This window comes from Cupressus sempervirens, chromosome 3 (genome assembly GCF_028749045.1).
Source record: "Cupressus sempervirens isolate cs-2001-9-10 chromosome 3, ASM2874904v1, whole genome shotgun sequence".
NCBI lineage: Eukaryota > Viridiplantae > Streptophyta > Pinopsida > Cupressales > Cupressaceae > Cupressus > Cupressus sempervirens.
In genome coordinates this window covers 615,832,014-615,849,383 of record NC_143120.1, presented here as the reverse complement: position 1 = coordinate 615,849,383, position 17,370 = coordinate 615,832,014, and the positions used below count along the sequence as shown (strand labels likewise).

At 36.6% G+C, this 17,370-nt stretch overlaps 1 protein-coding gene across 4 annotated transcripts in view; it reads right to left on the bottom strand.

Moving 5' to 3' along the window:
- Positions 1-601: 601 nt before the first annotated feature.
- LOC149568173 (eukaryotic translation initiation factor 2 subunit beta-like) overlaps positions 602-17,370 on the bottom strand; it is a 56,024-nt gene continuing 39,255 nt past the window's right edge. For all 4 annotated transcript variants that reach the window (XM_089821179.1, XM_089821177.1, XM_089821180.1 and 1 more), the window contains 3 exons: positions 3,383-3,525; positions 1,774-1,859; positions 602-1,100 (listed from right to left, as the gene is read on the bottom strand). In XM_089821179.1, coding sequence (XP_089677305.1) covers positions 1,023-1,100; positions 1,774-1,859; positions 3,383-3,525 — 307 coding nt within the window. In that variant the 3' untranslated portion in view covers positions 602-1,022. The remainder of the gene's footprint in view (positions 1,101-1,773; positions 1,860-3,382; positions 3,526-17,370) is intronic.

Genomic DNA, 17,370 nt, shown 5'->3' with positions numbered 1-17,370 from the left:
AGCCTCATAAATATCTTCCACACTGCATTTGTATAATAATATAGCTAGGGGAAAGAAATTCTCAGATACCATTAAACAATTTAGGAGAGCCTTTTTCTTAATTTGTAAGTTGCTTAAAAATTAAATTGTTAAGAATATTCTCAATGTTGAATGGTTATAGAGGATAAACAATTCGATTTTCCAAATATCTAAATCTGCACCGCATTCTGGCAGCGTTTACTTTTATTTAAAATTTAACCAAATGGCCAAGATTCAATAACAAGTTGGAAGAGCTCATGATTAGAACTGTATAGATCAACAGCTTAGTCATAATTGTTTATCGGGAAAAGCAGCCTAAAATCCTGACATTCATGTGTAAAACGACCTCTCTGAAAATTTCCTTTTTTTAATGTAATATTAGGCTCAGAATAGAACGTGTCCAGTCCAAACAAGCTAAAATAAAATCTGCCATTAAAGCCCCGAACCAACTAGCGGTTTAAACAGGCCTTTTTCTGTTTTCTAGCTAAAAAATATTACCGAGTCTGATCCAAACTCTATGAGGCCTTCAGCATGTTTGGAAACACTACGTATTTAGCTGGAAAAAAGGAAGTAGAGGCCGTCGTTTTTGAATAAAATTATTCAACATCCTTACATTCACAGTTCAAATATTCTGCAACAATTTCCATTGCGTGTCATTCAATCTTATGGGCACAAGGTTCACAATTTGTGACTTATTTAATTACAAGTGGGGAAAGCAAACTTAATGTACCTTTTTATAAAAGATTTCAGAAACCTAAGAAAGCGTAAACTGCTCAAATAAATTCGAAATAACTCTTCAGCCAAAAGAGATTTTAAACGGCAGTTAAATGATTCAACAGGAGAATTGACAATGTCAACAGACACTTTATGAACATGTTCATAATAAAGCATGTCAGAACTACAATAATTAACCATAAACAATTTCCCTGAATAAATTCGACATGAAGATAATCCACCGCTTGTCATGAGATTGCAAAAGTATTCTAAAACTCCAAACTTCAGATTTATGTCCCTGCTTTACGACGTGCAACACGAGCAACAAAACCAGCTTTGATGGGTGCTACAGAACGTGAGCATCCACACTGCAGAGACATAATAAAAACAAGGAATCAACAATCAGCATGCCTCCGTTGTCCTGTTTAATCTTTTATAAAATTTGAAGCAATCGTAAAAAGATCCACTCACAAAAGGCCCTCTAACTACAATACGAAAACAATAGACTGGATAACAAGTCAAAATATACTTAAACCGAAACAGTGAAATAATAGTATTGTACGAGTCTACGCGAAATAATAGTGTTGTACGAGTCTATTGTTTACAATGAGAGACGGAAATAATAGTATTGTACAAGTCTACGAGAAGCATCTTTCAAAGTTGTTTGATGGCACAGCATTCAAATATGAACATGAAGACATTAGATAAAGAACAAATTCTGAATATTTTAATTGCTGCAGACTAAATCAACCCAGCACAACATTCAATTACTAAAGTGAAAAGGCATGAGAGGATGGAATACCAGACCCTTGGTGATTCATAACAGCAGAAAGCAGAGTCCATTCAAGAAAATGACACTATGCAGGATATAATTTTCACAGACCAAAAAGGGGTCATGCAGGATTGACTTTTCACAAAATGAAAATATACAGGATTTATACTTAAATCGCTAAAATTTAGACTAAAAGCCACATGATATTCCTCACATATTGGTGTCTTGGAACTAAATGGAAACACCCACAAAAAATGGTACTATGTTACCTGCTCACAGCGAAGGAAGAAAAGCCGATTTTCCTTTGAAAGGATAGTATCAGGACTCTTACAACCATTGCATATCACATATTCATCTGCACGGTTAAAGATTCAAATTAGTACAATCAGTGCCAAAAATAAAAGCCCATGCAAATCCCAAACAAATACAAAATGGTCTGTACATGATTCATGCTTTTCTCCGCTATAAGCTTTGTTCATCTTTCAACCAAGTATGAGCAGTTTTTCTTAGAATTTATCTATGTTTGTTCTTTCTAAACCAAGTGATAAGAGATACTAGGTTCTGCATAACAGCTTCCTATAGATCTCAAAGTATAGGAGATGCAGAAAAGTTGGGATTCAATTGCTGAAACACTCTTCAGAAGTAATATGTAAAAACTATACGGATTCTGCCACACAATCTTCACAAATAATTTTACAACTCATTATGTCGATTATAGGATCAGTCAATAACTAAATTAGAAAGATTAAATAGACCTTTATCCTGGATTTTTCTGAATATTCTAGTTCATTTGAAGGCTTCAATATACAGCCAAAGACCTCAGATTCAAAAGACTAATGTTTTGAGAAATTGATCAAACAGCCATACTTCGCAACAGAGTATAATGCATCAAGATTGCTCTCTTTCCCAAGATCCTAACACATGATATTCCATTCTATTGATGCCCCCAATGAATTCCACGAAGCAAGAAAATATATTCTTTCATGCTGTTTCATCTTATATAGCCATTGACAGCATGAATTTCTTTATAACCAGTGAAATCTTATTTAGAAAGACAGTGGACCCACATGGTGTCCCATAACTGATCCAACAGAAAACTACAGCCTATAATCGTAACTAATTTTTATCAATTTTTTTAACCTCTTTCAACAGCATACTAAAGCTATAATCATCATCAGAAAATTGAAGGAAAAAACATAAGACGCTTCATTAGCAAACTCTTAAACTTATATATGCCTCAAGAAAACATCAGCATTGAAGCAATTAATTATTACTGAAGTCGTTAAAAATACATCTTTCTTTCCTAAAATAGCATTTCATCTCTTAACTCATTGATAGCTTTATTTGTCCTCTAGATGGAACCATCGGAGTGAAAGACAAGCATCCCTTGCATCTTTTAAATTCTTAAATAATCTTCTGTGAGGTATTTTCGATCAGTGTCCTTCACTGTGTTCAGAAAGTCCTACAAACTTCTTTGTTCACTCGATAAAAATACCCAGAATTCAGATGTAAATATATATGTTGAAATAAATTTGAAATTTTCATTGTCTTGAATTAAACAATTCATGCGATTATAAATCAAAGGCTTGAGGAAAAGTATAAGAAATCATATCTTATATTCATGAATTTATCATTTAAGGTAAAAAAAAATGCAGGTAAACCATAAAGGAATTTTCCTTTATCTAAATTTTGAAGAGCCAAAAACTTAAGAAGAAAACTAATAATTAATAAAGGATCTAATGTGAATGCAATAAAACTAAGCTTTAAAAGAAAGTGGCCGGCACATTTTATCAATATCTAAAGAGAAAATTGTAGTTCCTTGTTTACAACAGCAGATAAAGTGTTTTTTTTCCTTCATCACAGAAGGAAAACACTTACTGATATATCGTCGTAGAATTCCCTCAAAATTCTTTGGGGCAAATCTTCCCTTGATAACTAGACGCTGCTGTCCATCTAGAGAACCACTCGTCCCCATTTCTGCAAGTAAGAAATTCATAACATGCTCTGGCTGTCTATGCATCCTGTAAACAAACAAAATGAAAAAGAGAATGAAGAGGAAATTTGAGTACAACTCAATCAAACCAGATAAATATACAGCACACTAATGACACCATAGAAATAAAATTTTGGACTTTATTCCCACACCAAAGTATCCATGTACAATGTTAATAACTCAGAAGAATATCCTTTCCAATTATCACACACAGATATTGACAAAGAGGCAATGCTGATTGGACAAACATTTGAAAGTGATTGCAACTTGTACCAAGCACAACAGTCCCTACCATTATTGATCTTGTCAACTTATAAAATCCATACAAACATGTACTCAGTTGGAAATAAAGCATGCAAAAGTATTTTTCTATTTGTATACCAAGAAAAGACGTACTAGAATTCCATGCTTAACTGACAATATTAAAGTCAATTATTGCAATGAGCACAAAATGATTACAAATTATTTTGTGGAAAAAGCATTGGATTGAGTGGTGAAAGAGGACTCTCAAGTTCTTCAAACACATCGACATTATTGAATTATATATTTTTTCCATTGCGTGCACCTTTACGTGATAAATATAAGTCTCAAAAAATTAAATTGCCACCTGGAGCCTCAGTTGAATGATACATTCAAGAATTAAATCTTCCAATATGTGAGGCTGTGGATACAAATGTAGTGAATCATCAGATTAGCATGAACTTGTGATCAAAAGCCAAATGTTAAATGAGATGGACGTGGCAATAGGTTATAAGAATGCATCCTTCAAAGGTATAAGAACATTTCAATCAATTATACGAGATGAGGAAAGAAACAGAAAAGTCCTTTTATAGTACATCACACCAGCCATATGATTCTGGGTATAATACATATGGTGACAACAACATGGGACTACCCTGTACTCCTTGCACAGGCAGCTAACTGTGCTACAAAATGAGGCGTGCATGCCCTACTCTCCAATGGGATTTGAACTTATGACCTCTCTTTCAAGAGTACAAGTTTGCCACCACTAAAATAAGTGTTGTGTCATCTGTATCAATAGATGGATGACACGATAATAAAAGGATGATACAGTGATAAATTATACCAGCCAACTATAGTGGATTAGAGAGACTGATCATCTATCCCTTACAGAGAATAGTCATAAATCATATCCGCTGATCTCTATCCTATGTCCTCTATCATACAATGAACACGAGCAAATCAAGCAGGGTGAAGAAATGCCAAATTCAAGCAACCATCATGATACAACATCTATAATATCACCTGTTCAATTCATTATGTTCTGTTATAACCACATATAGAATATCCATATCCATCAATGAAGAAACTAATCCAATTAACCACCCACACTTGACTAGCTAGGGAGCAAATCTACCAGAACAAATACAATCCTGCTCCCAGCCTTCATTCTTCCCTAATCTTTACAATTGAGAATTCCAAGCTGCCTGGAAATTTTTCCTGTATAGATGAACCTACCTTTTCTCCAACTCCTGTATAGATGAGGCTACCTTATCTCCAACTCCGCTTATGAGTGATCCTTGTTTTCCAGGAATAGATAATTATTTTGGGAAGGTTTCTTGCTCAAGACCCAAAAACTCATGGTCTGGTCAACTGCAATTTTGCTTGGATCCAAAATGAAAATAAACACTTTGAAAGCTAAGTTACTGTATTCGCTCAGACCACATCACATTCAACATTTGATTCGTTGGGCAATCTAGTTCAGTCCGAATTCATGGCAAATTCACTGAATGACTGTGAAAGTCATGGCAAATTCGTTCGTGCGACTTTGATTTTGTTTCATGTGAACCCGAAAAGACTTTACAAACCTCCGTGCAACCTGCAATGAATTTGGGCGATTTTGACTTTCCACCAAAGTTTTTAACCTTTTTTCTGCTGTGTCAGCACTAAGACGATGACACGGTGATTTGAATTTTTTCGTTTTAAGTTTTGGACTTCAGAATTTTCAATAAATGCATTTATGTCATATTTTCAATTTAACACACAGTAAAGGCATGGAACTAATTTATAGTTTATAAATTATAGACTATAGTTAAGTTGCACTCACGAGAGGAACACTGACATTCACAACAGGTCACAGGAGTATTCACATTCACAACAGCCAACAGGCAAATTCATGAGCATTCACACTCACAACCACTGGCACCAATCTGTATTCTACTCGTGTTGGTCTGAATTCTGAATTCACATTACAGTTTTACCTGGCAACTCCTTATAGAGATCTGTGATTAAAAAACATGGGCATTCAGAATTGTGTTCTTTTAGCAGCAATTGTGAGCTCTGGTGTTTTGCAGAGCAGGATGATATTTGACAACATATGATTGATTAGTAAGATTGGCATTATTGTTTCAGGACAGGTCACAGGAGTATTCACATTAACAACAACCGACGGGCAAATTCACGAGCATTCACACTCACAACCACTGGTACCAATCTGTATTCTACTCGTGTTGGTCTGAATCTCTGTATTCACATTACAGTTTTACCTAAATAAAAAAACATGGGCATTCAGAGCCGTGTTCTTTTAGCAGCAATTGTGAGTTCTGGTGTTTTGCAGAGCACGATGATATTTGACAACATATGACTGATTAGTAAGATTGGAATTATTGTTTCTAAATTTGTTTTGTCATTTGAACTAAATATATGTGGTGGTGTATTTTGTTCAGTTGCTCTACTATTAGCATACTTGTGTATAAACTTATTTGATGCAGCATATTTTACATATATATAATTTTTTTCTTTTTAAAAAAAATTATTGTACGAATGAACCCAAAACGAGCCCGAAACCAGCCTAAAAAATAATTGAGCATATGTCAAACCAGAATCCGAACTGGCAACTTTGTTTGAAAGCCGTATCATATGAAATATGGCTTCAAGTGGAGGAACGTATTTGGAAACAGATTTCTGACACTGAAAATCCATCTTTTTATACGTAGAGGATGTTTGCAGGTAGTATTAGAATAATATATGATGGTCATGTAAGTCACCTAATGTATCTGATCACTTAATGTAACTGCAGTTACAGTATCTTTCTATTTTCGCTCTCAGCTAACAATTGTTTCTTTTAGAAACATTGACTTTGTATGTCCTTCTTTGTAACTACTTATTCAAACAATCAATTATAATTTCATCGTATTACAGGCCATTAGTTAGTATTTGTAGTTTCATACCTGGAATTAAACTCCGAAAGTTTTCAACACTTGTTAATGAAAAATTGTGTACAATCCTAGAATCTTTGGAAGTTATTTTTTTTATTTTTTAATAAAAATCAAAGGAGTTTTCCAATCAGTACCAGCTTCGTCTTCTACTACAACTTGTCAATTAGCTACAACCCAGCAAGGGAAAACTCCCATGCAAACCCAAGCTGCTGGACCTAGCTCTTCAAACATCTTAGGATTTCAGAAAAGGCCCATCTAGATATGGAAAGGTATAAGCATGTCTTTTATAGGTATTCCTGGTTTTCCTCATCCCATTCCAAATGAGTTGAGAGATAAAATCACAAAATTCTTTGGAAATAATGCCATTAGCGGTGAAGAACATCTTAGAAAGTTTACTGATATGTTGAATGATTGTGAGATTGAACATGAAGATGTTGCTATGAAGTTGTTTGTGCATTCACACATAGAGGACGCTAGGGATTGGTTTAGAAGACTCCCTAGCGATTGCATTGGTTCATGGGATGATTTGGAGAAATGTTTCAAGGAACAATATGGAGACAACACTAATGCCAGTTTTGTTTTGAACGAACTTAATAATATCAAGAAAAATTAGAATGAGTCCACATTTGATTTTAATGTTAGATTCCAAAAAGGGATGTATAAGCAATTTCAAGTCGTGAGATTAGATGAGAATTTATTATTAACTACCTATTTCAATGTTTTTCTTAGTATAATGGCTCATATAGTGAGAGACAAAGATCCTAAGTCACTAAGGGATGCTTTCAAGATAGCTATCAACATTGAAAACAATAGGAATTAAGGTTAATCACAGAAAACATCTTAAGATTTGCATGTTAAGCATTTACTGAGTTAGAAAGGAAAAAAGAACATGTGAATGAAGCAAAATGTCAAATGGATGGAAAAATGGAACGTTGGAATGCATGAATGTCGGGAAAACAGTGATGGAATAAAAAAGTTTGGAAAGGAAAAATTCAAGAGTAACATGGTCAAAACAAAATGGATGCAAAAAAGGTTCTTATGTCAAAGAATTTAACCCAACGAGAGACCATGATGAGAAAGCATACATAGGACTAAATATCGTTAAATTAAATTTCTACCAGATTTTGAGTAATGGAAGTCTTTTACTTACAGAATTGGATGGTTACTAATCTCTGATATCTTTTGTTTGCAGATTCAAATCTGAATGTGTTAGACTTGATCTATTCCAAATGTATGCAAAGCAGATTTCCAAATGTATCTGACGCAGATTCAATATTAAAAAATACTGAATATTAAAATATGATTTCAGAACTCCAAATAAGGCAGAGCATTAATGAATTTCAATACTCTCTTGCCTGGCTGAGTACAAAGTGGATCCATGTCCACCCAAGACATGTCTCTTCACTAACAAAGATTTGTTAATTATTAATTTGAGTTTAATCAACTCTTTACACAAAACCGCTGATCTCAAAGGGAGATAACCAGACTTTAATCTGAGATACACACGTATGTATGTATGTGTGCAAATAAGTCGATCTTATGATCATAGCTTGATCTATATATGAACATGAAATACCAAGGAAAGGATCTGTATGAACAGCTCGATGATATACTTGGATACACAAAACAGATTTAGTGGGCGATTGTATAATGATCTGTGTTCTAATGTATATGTGTAACTACTGATATAGGCAAAGTATATCGGTATGTATGCTTGAATGTTATATGCAGATCAAGAAGGTTTATATTATCATCCACTTTATCTGAACGAAGCTATTGATCAACAAAAATCAAATGGAGAAATACTCATAGCACAACTTAGGACAAGCTCTCATCATCTGAGGTGCAAAATGGGCAGATGCATGATACCAAAGGAAGACTAAGAGGATAGAATATGTTTATTTTGCAACACGCGTGTGGTGGAGACCAAGCAACATTTTCTCATGGAATGCCCACCATACAATGACATCCGCTCCAGCTATGGGGATATTTGAGAAACAGGCAATTTAGGCACTCTTTTTGAGGAAACACAACTAGACAAGACAGAAAGTTTAGTGATCAACATTCATTGTCAAAAAGCAGACTTAAAGAAGCAGCTTCAAAAGGCCTAATGTTCTTGCACCCTTTGTCTGGAGGATGCTCTTTTTTTTCTAGGTGGTCCCATAGGCTGCTTTAGCCTCACGGACGTTATTAAAATCTTTCCTTCATTCATTCCAAAGATTTTTTAAGATTTTCTTTGTAAATTTTGTACGTTTTCCAACTGTGCGCATGAGGGTTTTATATCTCAAAATGTGTTTTTCTGGAAGTTTTGTTTGCTGCTTTGGAGGGTTTTTGCATTTGCTTGTGGAGGGTTTTATGATTTTTTTCCCACAAAAAGTTATCAGAGGGTTTGCTGGTATTTTTTCCACAAAAAAATCATGGATGGCGGATTTTTTATTCTTTCTGGTCGTTTGTTGTAAAAAATGTGACCTTTTTGTTTGTAGGTTTTCTGTTTACGATGGGGTTTTTCCTTTTTTGTATGATTGTCATACAAAAAATTGTGCATTTGTTATTTTAAAAAAGTTAGTTCGTGGGTTTTGCTCATATTTTTCACAAAAACTGTAATATTTTGCAAATGAGTTTTGCCCTATTTTTCCCAAAATTTGTGGGGTTTTCTTGGTCATAGGTTTGCTGGTTTTTAAGATTTTTTGTTAACACAGCAGGGGTATTTTTTAGTTTTCCCTTCGAAATGAAGATGAAGGTTTCTGTGGCTTTTTTACAAAATTGTGTCTTGCAGACTGTTTTGGGCCGTACCTCAGGTTTCCAATGGCGCACACTGCTCCAGCAAATGAATTGGAGTTTACTGGTGTTTGGTGGGTGATACTGTTTTCGATATTTTTGGCTTAATGGTTGTTTTGTAGAATTGTAAAGTTTACTGCTGTGCTTCTGGATTAGATTGTGTGAGCTTTTTGCATCAACGTTTCGGATCATACTCCATGGTCCATCATCAGGATGAGAGTGTCTAAGAATGTCAAAAGATTGTTAAGTTTTCTGAAGCTGATAAAGTGGGGGGAATTGCTTTGTATCCAACATCATGTAGGACAATTATGGTAAACTTGATCATATCTAGAAGTTCTATAATATCAGTGAGAGTCAATGGCAAACTCATATTCCAGAGTATTTTGATGAGGAGGGGGAAGCCTTCTATGTATTTAGAGCTAAATGACCTACAAATTTAGTCTCTTGTAGGGTATTACTAATTAGTTAATAAATTGACAATTATGGGAGGGTATTAGAATAATGTTATACTATTTACCTTATAATGGTCATTTAAGTCACCAAATGAATCTGATCACTTAATATATCTACAATTAAATAATTTTGTATCTTCCTGTTTTCACTCTCAGTTAACGGATTGCTTCTTTTAGAAACATCATCTTTCTATTTCATTATTGCAAATGAAATTGTAATGTACCTTTCTTGAATCATCTAGTAGCTTCTAAATTCACATATTCAAACAAAATAAAGAGTGCAATGTAATTAGAGACGTAATCCTTAAGAATAAGACAGAGTCTATTTAGAAACCTTGCATCCAAGTTAGATAATAATGTAATATAACTCATGCAATACATCCATTTCTACATCTATAAACAATTAAGAGTTAACAAATGGCATTGCACAACTGCATGCATCCTCCTGCAGTTAGGGTTTTTGTGGCAATGGAAGATCAATCTAGTGGCTGCAACAAGCGAAATGGGGTTTGGATGCCACTCAATCTGCAAATGTCCAAACCGGGGTTCCGTTTTCTGAAGGGTGAATCCTCCAACAATGGCAATTCGAGGTGGAAGGCTAATGGTGGGGCTCCTAGGTTGCAGGTTTCGATAGAAGTCAGTGTGTTAAAGTTTGTAGCTGCTATAGAGATCTTTATCTCTCGAAATCTGGACGTTTTACCGTTATTGTCATCTTCTGCTGAAAAGGACACAGTTTAATTTGTAATACTAAATGTAAATGTCATGTGTCATTCACATGCATTGAGGCATGAATATTCGAAGAGATATAATTAATTATAGGAGTTATGAGAATCTCAAGAGACCTTCAGTTATAATGTGAAGAGTCTCTCCTATTGTTATATATTCGAATCAAGCAAAGGATATTGTAAACTTGAAATTTTCATTATCAATAAAGATGTATTTGTGTTGTGTGGCTAGGTTTTTCTCTTCATTCTCGAAAGGTTTTCCCAGGATATTTCTGGTTTTCTTCATTACAATTTTGTCTCTTTCTTATTGCTGGTTATTTCCAAGGACATTTCTAGGCTCTAGTTTTAACATGGTAACAGAGCCAGGTTGAAAATAGCAATCTTTTGTGCATATATTGCTCAGAACATTTGTTGGCATCATTTTTATCCATCGTGATCATTGTCTTGGCCTTGGATCTTTTTATGGTTTTTATATCATGGGAGTCTAAGCGTTGGCTCTAGACTTTAAATTTTTATTGTTTGTTGTCTAGTTATATTTCCCTTCTTGTCATCATGCTTGCATCTCAATCTTTTGTGCATATATTGCTCAAAACATTTGTTGGCATCATTTTTATTCGTCGTGATCATTGTCTTGGCCTTGGATCTTTTTATGGTTTTTATATCATGGGAGTCTAAGCGTTGGCTCTAGACTTTAAATTTTTATTGTTTGTTGTCTAGTTATATTTCCCTTCTTGTCATCATGCTTGCATCTCTCCCTCTATATGAGTAATCTTGGAGGTTTTTAATTTTGGCGGAGCCAGTTGTTTTTTGACCATTTGTATCCATATTTTATTATCTTTATTATGGCTTGTCCGTTATGAAAGAAATGGTTATGTCTTTGCATTTCTAGCTTCTTGAAGCCGCTTTTGCGTTTTTCTTTTGGTTTTTAAAATTTTTTTTTATTTTCTCTAACTTGAGAAGTGGCTTACATGATTTTTTTTTTTTTGAAAAATTTGGAAATGGTCTTCTTGCAATTTCTGTGGATGAAGTCATGTGAAAGGCAGCAGAGTGATGAGAAAGAAGGGATTTGGCGTGCGAGCATGACTGATTGTGGCTATTACAATAATAGATAAGTCATCTATTATTAGTTAATGGTTATCTTGTAAATATCTTAAGCTTTAGTTTGCTTTCGTTTTTTGCTTTCTCTAGAATAGAATGTTTCTAGTCTTCACGATGGTTTCCTAAGAAAACATCGTCTCGTTCTTTTGTATAAATTGACCTTTCGATCTCTGTTAATAACAAGCAAGTATTTACCAATTACCTCTTAATATGGTATCATAGCATATTTCTTTATTTTTTCGAAAATTATAATTTCTTTTCCGAAATTATCAGAGCCAATTTTCGAAATTATTTTGTGATCCTTGCTCTCTAAAAACCCTAAGATTTTCAACTATGGTTTTTGTTTGAGGTTTTTAAAAAATCACAACTCACGTATTGGAAGAATTGATGACCAATCTAGCCTAAAAACCGCGACTTCAAATGCATTTTTCTACTGCTCCCATTTTTCCAATGACCTCTGCATTCGGCTCTTCACGATTTGCATCTGCCTGTATCTAAACATTGTGATTTTCGCAAAGGAAAAGTCGTGCGTTTTACTGGAAAATCGCGAGCGATTTTACAACAAAACCAACTCGCGGCTCTACATATATAGAAAAACGGCTCTGCGTTTTTCCAAACAGCTTGGATTTCTCTGCACGCGATTAACATTCATGACTGGAGGTCTGTGCATGGTCAGCCTGCGTCTGGACTTTAGTTGACTGTGAAAACCACCATTTTTTTTTACAAAATTGACCTTCATTGCTTTCGGCTAGGGTTTGGCCTGAAACCCTAATTTTTGGGTCCGAAAATTTATTTTACTTGTAGATTCTTGGTGGGTTTTTTGAGAGCTCAACTAGGTTGTCACCTGTTTTTTCTAGGTGCCTCAATTTTTGTACCTCAATTTTTGAACCAACGAATCCAAAAAACGACAGCATATTCCCTCTGGGTTTTTCGAGCTCTCTTCTAGGTCATTCTCTGATTCTTCTGGGTCTTTTGTATTTTTGCCTCGAAGAATGTGCCTTCACAAATTTTCACATTTTTTCATTGAAAAACGTGTCATGGCATCTCTGACAAATATATTGCTCGAGCATAATTCCAAATTCAATGGTCGCAATTATCGAACCTGGAAGCAGCGTATCATTGCAATTTTTTAATATCGGAACACCGATCAAACTTGTTCTGGGTGTTACGAAGCGTCCGACTTCTCCGGGTCCTGATCAAGATACATGGGATCTGAATAATCAAGACGCAGTGATGCTTCTCAAATTATCCATGGCTGATGATCAGCTTTCTCAAATTCCATCCGGCAAGACAGCTGCCGAAATTTGGACACATCTGAAAGGTCTTCATGAGACTTCCGACAAGAGCAGAGCCTTCTTTCTGAAAAGCACTCTATTTTCTATTGTCATGGATGAGCGCACCGCGCTTTAGGCACACCTAAATCGGATTCAGGAAATCTGTGATCAGCTACTTGCCATCGATTGCAAGATGGAGGAAGAGGATATTGTGGTTATCACTCTTCAGAGTTTACCCAAATTCTATGAGCATTTTATCAAGACTCTCAACATCACATCTACTGGTGTTGATCTAAAGTTCACTGATCTCTGCACCCTGTTGCTTCAACAAGATCGATGGAAACAACAGTTCGATAGCAGCTCCAGTTCCACCTCCACAAAGCAAGCCTTTGCTGCAAAATCCCTTCCAAAGGATAATCTTCTAATCCAGCATCCGATGGTTCCAAAAAGAAGAACATTCAATGCAACTACTGCCACAAGTTTGGTCACATGAAGGTTGAATTCGGAAACGCTTCGCTGCCCAATCTAAGCAATCAGGTTCGCAGCCCAATGCGAACAGTGTAGAGCACACTGAGTAGGCGGAATCTTCTTTTTACACCTTCATGGCTAAAAGACCTACAAATCATGTGAAGTCATCTGCCTGGCACATTGATTCAGGCGCCTCTCATCATTTCACTCACCACAAAGATTGGTTCATTCACTACTAGACCTGCAAATCATGTGAAGTCATCTGCCTAGCACATTGATTCAGGTGCCTCTCATCATTTCATTCACCGCAGAGATTGGTTTATTGACTACCAGCCTTATTCAAACTATGTTATTTTTGATGGCAGAGAAGAGTACACGGTTGTCGGTAAAGGCCACATTCAGATTCAATCTGTTGGGAGGAATCTCATATTCCTTGATGTGTACTACATTCCAAGGATGGAACTAAATCTACTCTCAATCAGTCAGTTGTTGCAACATTCTCCACACTTCGCAGTCACCTTCAGTGAACATCAATGCACCATTACTGATCGGGCGACTAAGTCTACTATTGCAGTGGGTCTTGAGGATCATGGTCTTTTCAGACTTACTGATTCTGGTGATTCTCAAGACTTAGCTATGGCTGCTTGGCGATCTTCTGTCAACACACTTTGGCATCAGCGATATGGGCACTTAAATGTGCATTATCTCACATAGCTTGCTCGAGATGAGCTTGTTCTTGGTTTGCCAGAGATTCGGACTCAACACCTTGGAGTTTGTGATGCATGTCAGGCTAGGAAGCAATATCGCACACCTTTCACCAGTGGCGATTCTTGGCGAGCTTCTTAGGTACTTCAGCTTGTTCATGTCGATATCTGTGGCCCTATGGCCACTCCTATTCTTGGGTTCAGGTATTTTTTGTTGTTTGTTGATGATTTCAGTAGAAAAATGTGGGTGTATTTCCTTAAAAAGAAATCAGATGCATTTACTGTATTTCAAAAGTTTAAACCCTTAGTTGAAAAAGAGTCTGGAAAATCTATTATTACTCTTAGATCAGACAATGGGGGTGAATTTTGTTCTAATGTTTTCTCCAACTTTTTGGATACACATGGCATCAAATGCCAGTTAACCACACCCCACATGCCACAACAGAACAGTGTAGTTGAACGTCGGAACAGGACAATCACCAAGATGGCTCGTTCCATGCTAGAACACAAACATGTTTCAAAGCAATTTTGGGCAAAAGCAATTAACACTACAGTTTATCTATTGAACCGGTCACCCCCAATGGCAGTCAAAGGTAAAACTCCGAAAGAGGCCTAGTCAGGTCGCAAGCCCAGAATCAGTCACTTGAAGGTTTTTGGCTCTCTTGCTTTTGTTTGGATCCCTAATGCTTCATGCACCAAGTTGGATGCCAAGAGTCAAAAATTGATGCTTGTATGATATAGCAATCTTCACAAAGCCTACTGCCTGATTGATGTTGAGACATCTCGTCTCATATACAGCTGCGATGTAGTATTTGATGAGCAGCAAGGACCATTCATGCCTGATTCTCCTGTTCCTGATCCAACAGACCAGCCTATGCAACTCATGATTTGGGTTGTTCGGCTTCCATTAGGTCCACCTGATGGGAGGGCTCCAATAGCTCCTGCAGCTCCAGTGATACCTGTACAGACTCCTTCGGCTTCTCCTATAGGATCACCTTGCTTTGTAGATGCTTCACCTGAGTTTGATCCAACTTCTTCTGATGAGGATCCTCCTAATCAAGCATCTCCTAGTAATATTGTTGGTCATTCTCCTATCCGGCCTAAGTGGTGGGCTAAGACACTTGTTGATCTTCGTGATGATGAGCTCATTGATGGGAGAACTGCTCGAAAAAAGAGCAAAACTACAAATTCTGTTAACTTTGCCCTTATGGCCAACATTCACAGTGTGTTTGAACCTCAAACATATTCTAAGGCTAAAGAAATTCCAGAGTGGGAACAGGCCATGACATGTAAACACCAGAGCCTACTGAAGAACAACACTGAGGTCGTTTCAAATCTTCCACCAGGGAAGAAACCCATTGGCTGCAAAAGGGTCTACAAAATCAAATACAAATCGGATGGTACTTTGGACAAGTACAAAGCTCGTTTAGTGGCAAAGGGCTTTTCTCAACATTAGGGCATTGATTATGAGGAGACCTTTGCTCCTACTACAAAGATGAGCACCATCAGATTAGTCCTAGCCATGGCAGCACAGTTTGGCTGGAAGTTCCATCAAATGGACATAAAGAGTGCTTTCCTGAATGGTGATCTCCATGAAGAGGTCTACATGACACAACCTCCTGGTTTCAAGGTTGTTGGTAAAGACCATTAGGTTCTCAGATTGGCAAAAGCTCTCTATGGCTTGAAGCAGGCCCCTCGAGCATGGTACATCAAGATTGATAAGTACCTCAATGCCAAAGGCTTCAAGAGGAGTTCTTCAAACTCAAATCTGTACATCAAGACTATTGACAGTGACATAATCCTTATGATTATCTATGTGGATGATCTGATCATTATCGGCAGTTAGGCATCTTTGATTCAGGGAATCAAACAAAACTTATGCCAGTCTTTTAATATGACTACCCTTGGGCTCATGCATTATTGCTTAGGTGTTGAAGTTTGGCAACAGTCTTCTGGTATATTCATCTCTCAATCCAAATATGCCAAGGCCCTGTTAGACAAATTCTGAATGCAGGATTGCAAACCTGCATCTACACCTATGAAGAAAGGTCTCAAGTTATCAGCAAAGTCTCATTCTCCTTCCATTGATGATACTACATACAGGCAACTAGTAGGCAGCCTCATCTCCCTCTCTACTACTAGGCCTGATATCAGCTTCGCAGTCAGTTATATTTCACACTTTATGATAGCTCCTAAGGCTGATCATTGGATGACAGCGAAGCATGTGCTTCGTTATGTGAAGGGCACTTTAGATTATTTACTTTTGTACTCTCGGAGTTCTAATCCTAAACTCAGTGGGTTCACGAATTCAAATTGGGCAAGCTCTGTTGATGATAAAAAGTCAACATTTGGATTTGTGTTCAGTTTGGGATTCGGTGCAATCACATGGACCAGCAAGAAGCAGCAAGCAGTTTCTCTCTCTTCTACTGAGGCTGAATACAGAGGGATTGTTAAGGCAAGATGTGAAGCTGCTTGGCTTCGTTGGATGCTTGGGGATATGCAGATGTCACTAGCAGGACCGACTACTCTGTTTGTTGATAACGAAGGCATTATCAAGTTAGCACAGAATCCAATCTTCCATGAACGAACCAAGCATGTGGATGTTCATTGTCATTACATACGACACCTGGTTGAAGACGGGACTATAGATCTGCAGTATGTTCCTACCACAAAGCAAACTGCAGACATTCTCACCAAACCCCTTGGTCCTGATAAGTTTGTCAAATTCAAAGGACAGCTTGGTGTGTTTGATAGATTAACCATTAAGGGAGGGTATTACAATAATAGATAAGTCGTCTATTATTAGATAATGGTTATCTTGTAAATATCTTAAGCTTTAGTTTGCTTTCATTTTTTGCTTTCTCTAGAATAGAATGTTTCTATTCTTTACGATGGTTTCCTAAGGAAACATCGTCTCATTATTTTGTATAAATTGACCTTTCGGTCTCTGTTAATATCAAGCAAGTATTTACCAATTACCTCGTAATAGTGGCTAGGCATGGCAAAACACAAGTGGTCGAAGCAGGAAACACTCCATCATGAATCGAAATGCCCTACTTTCTCGGGACCCCTGTGTTCTAGATGCTCTCCTTTCTTACCCCTCCATCATTCTTGGTCCATGAGTTTGTTTATATTATGGCTTACATCACGGAAGTGAAGGCTTTGATTTATATTGTGGATTGTTGTGTGTTGCAT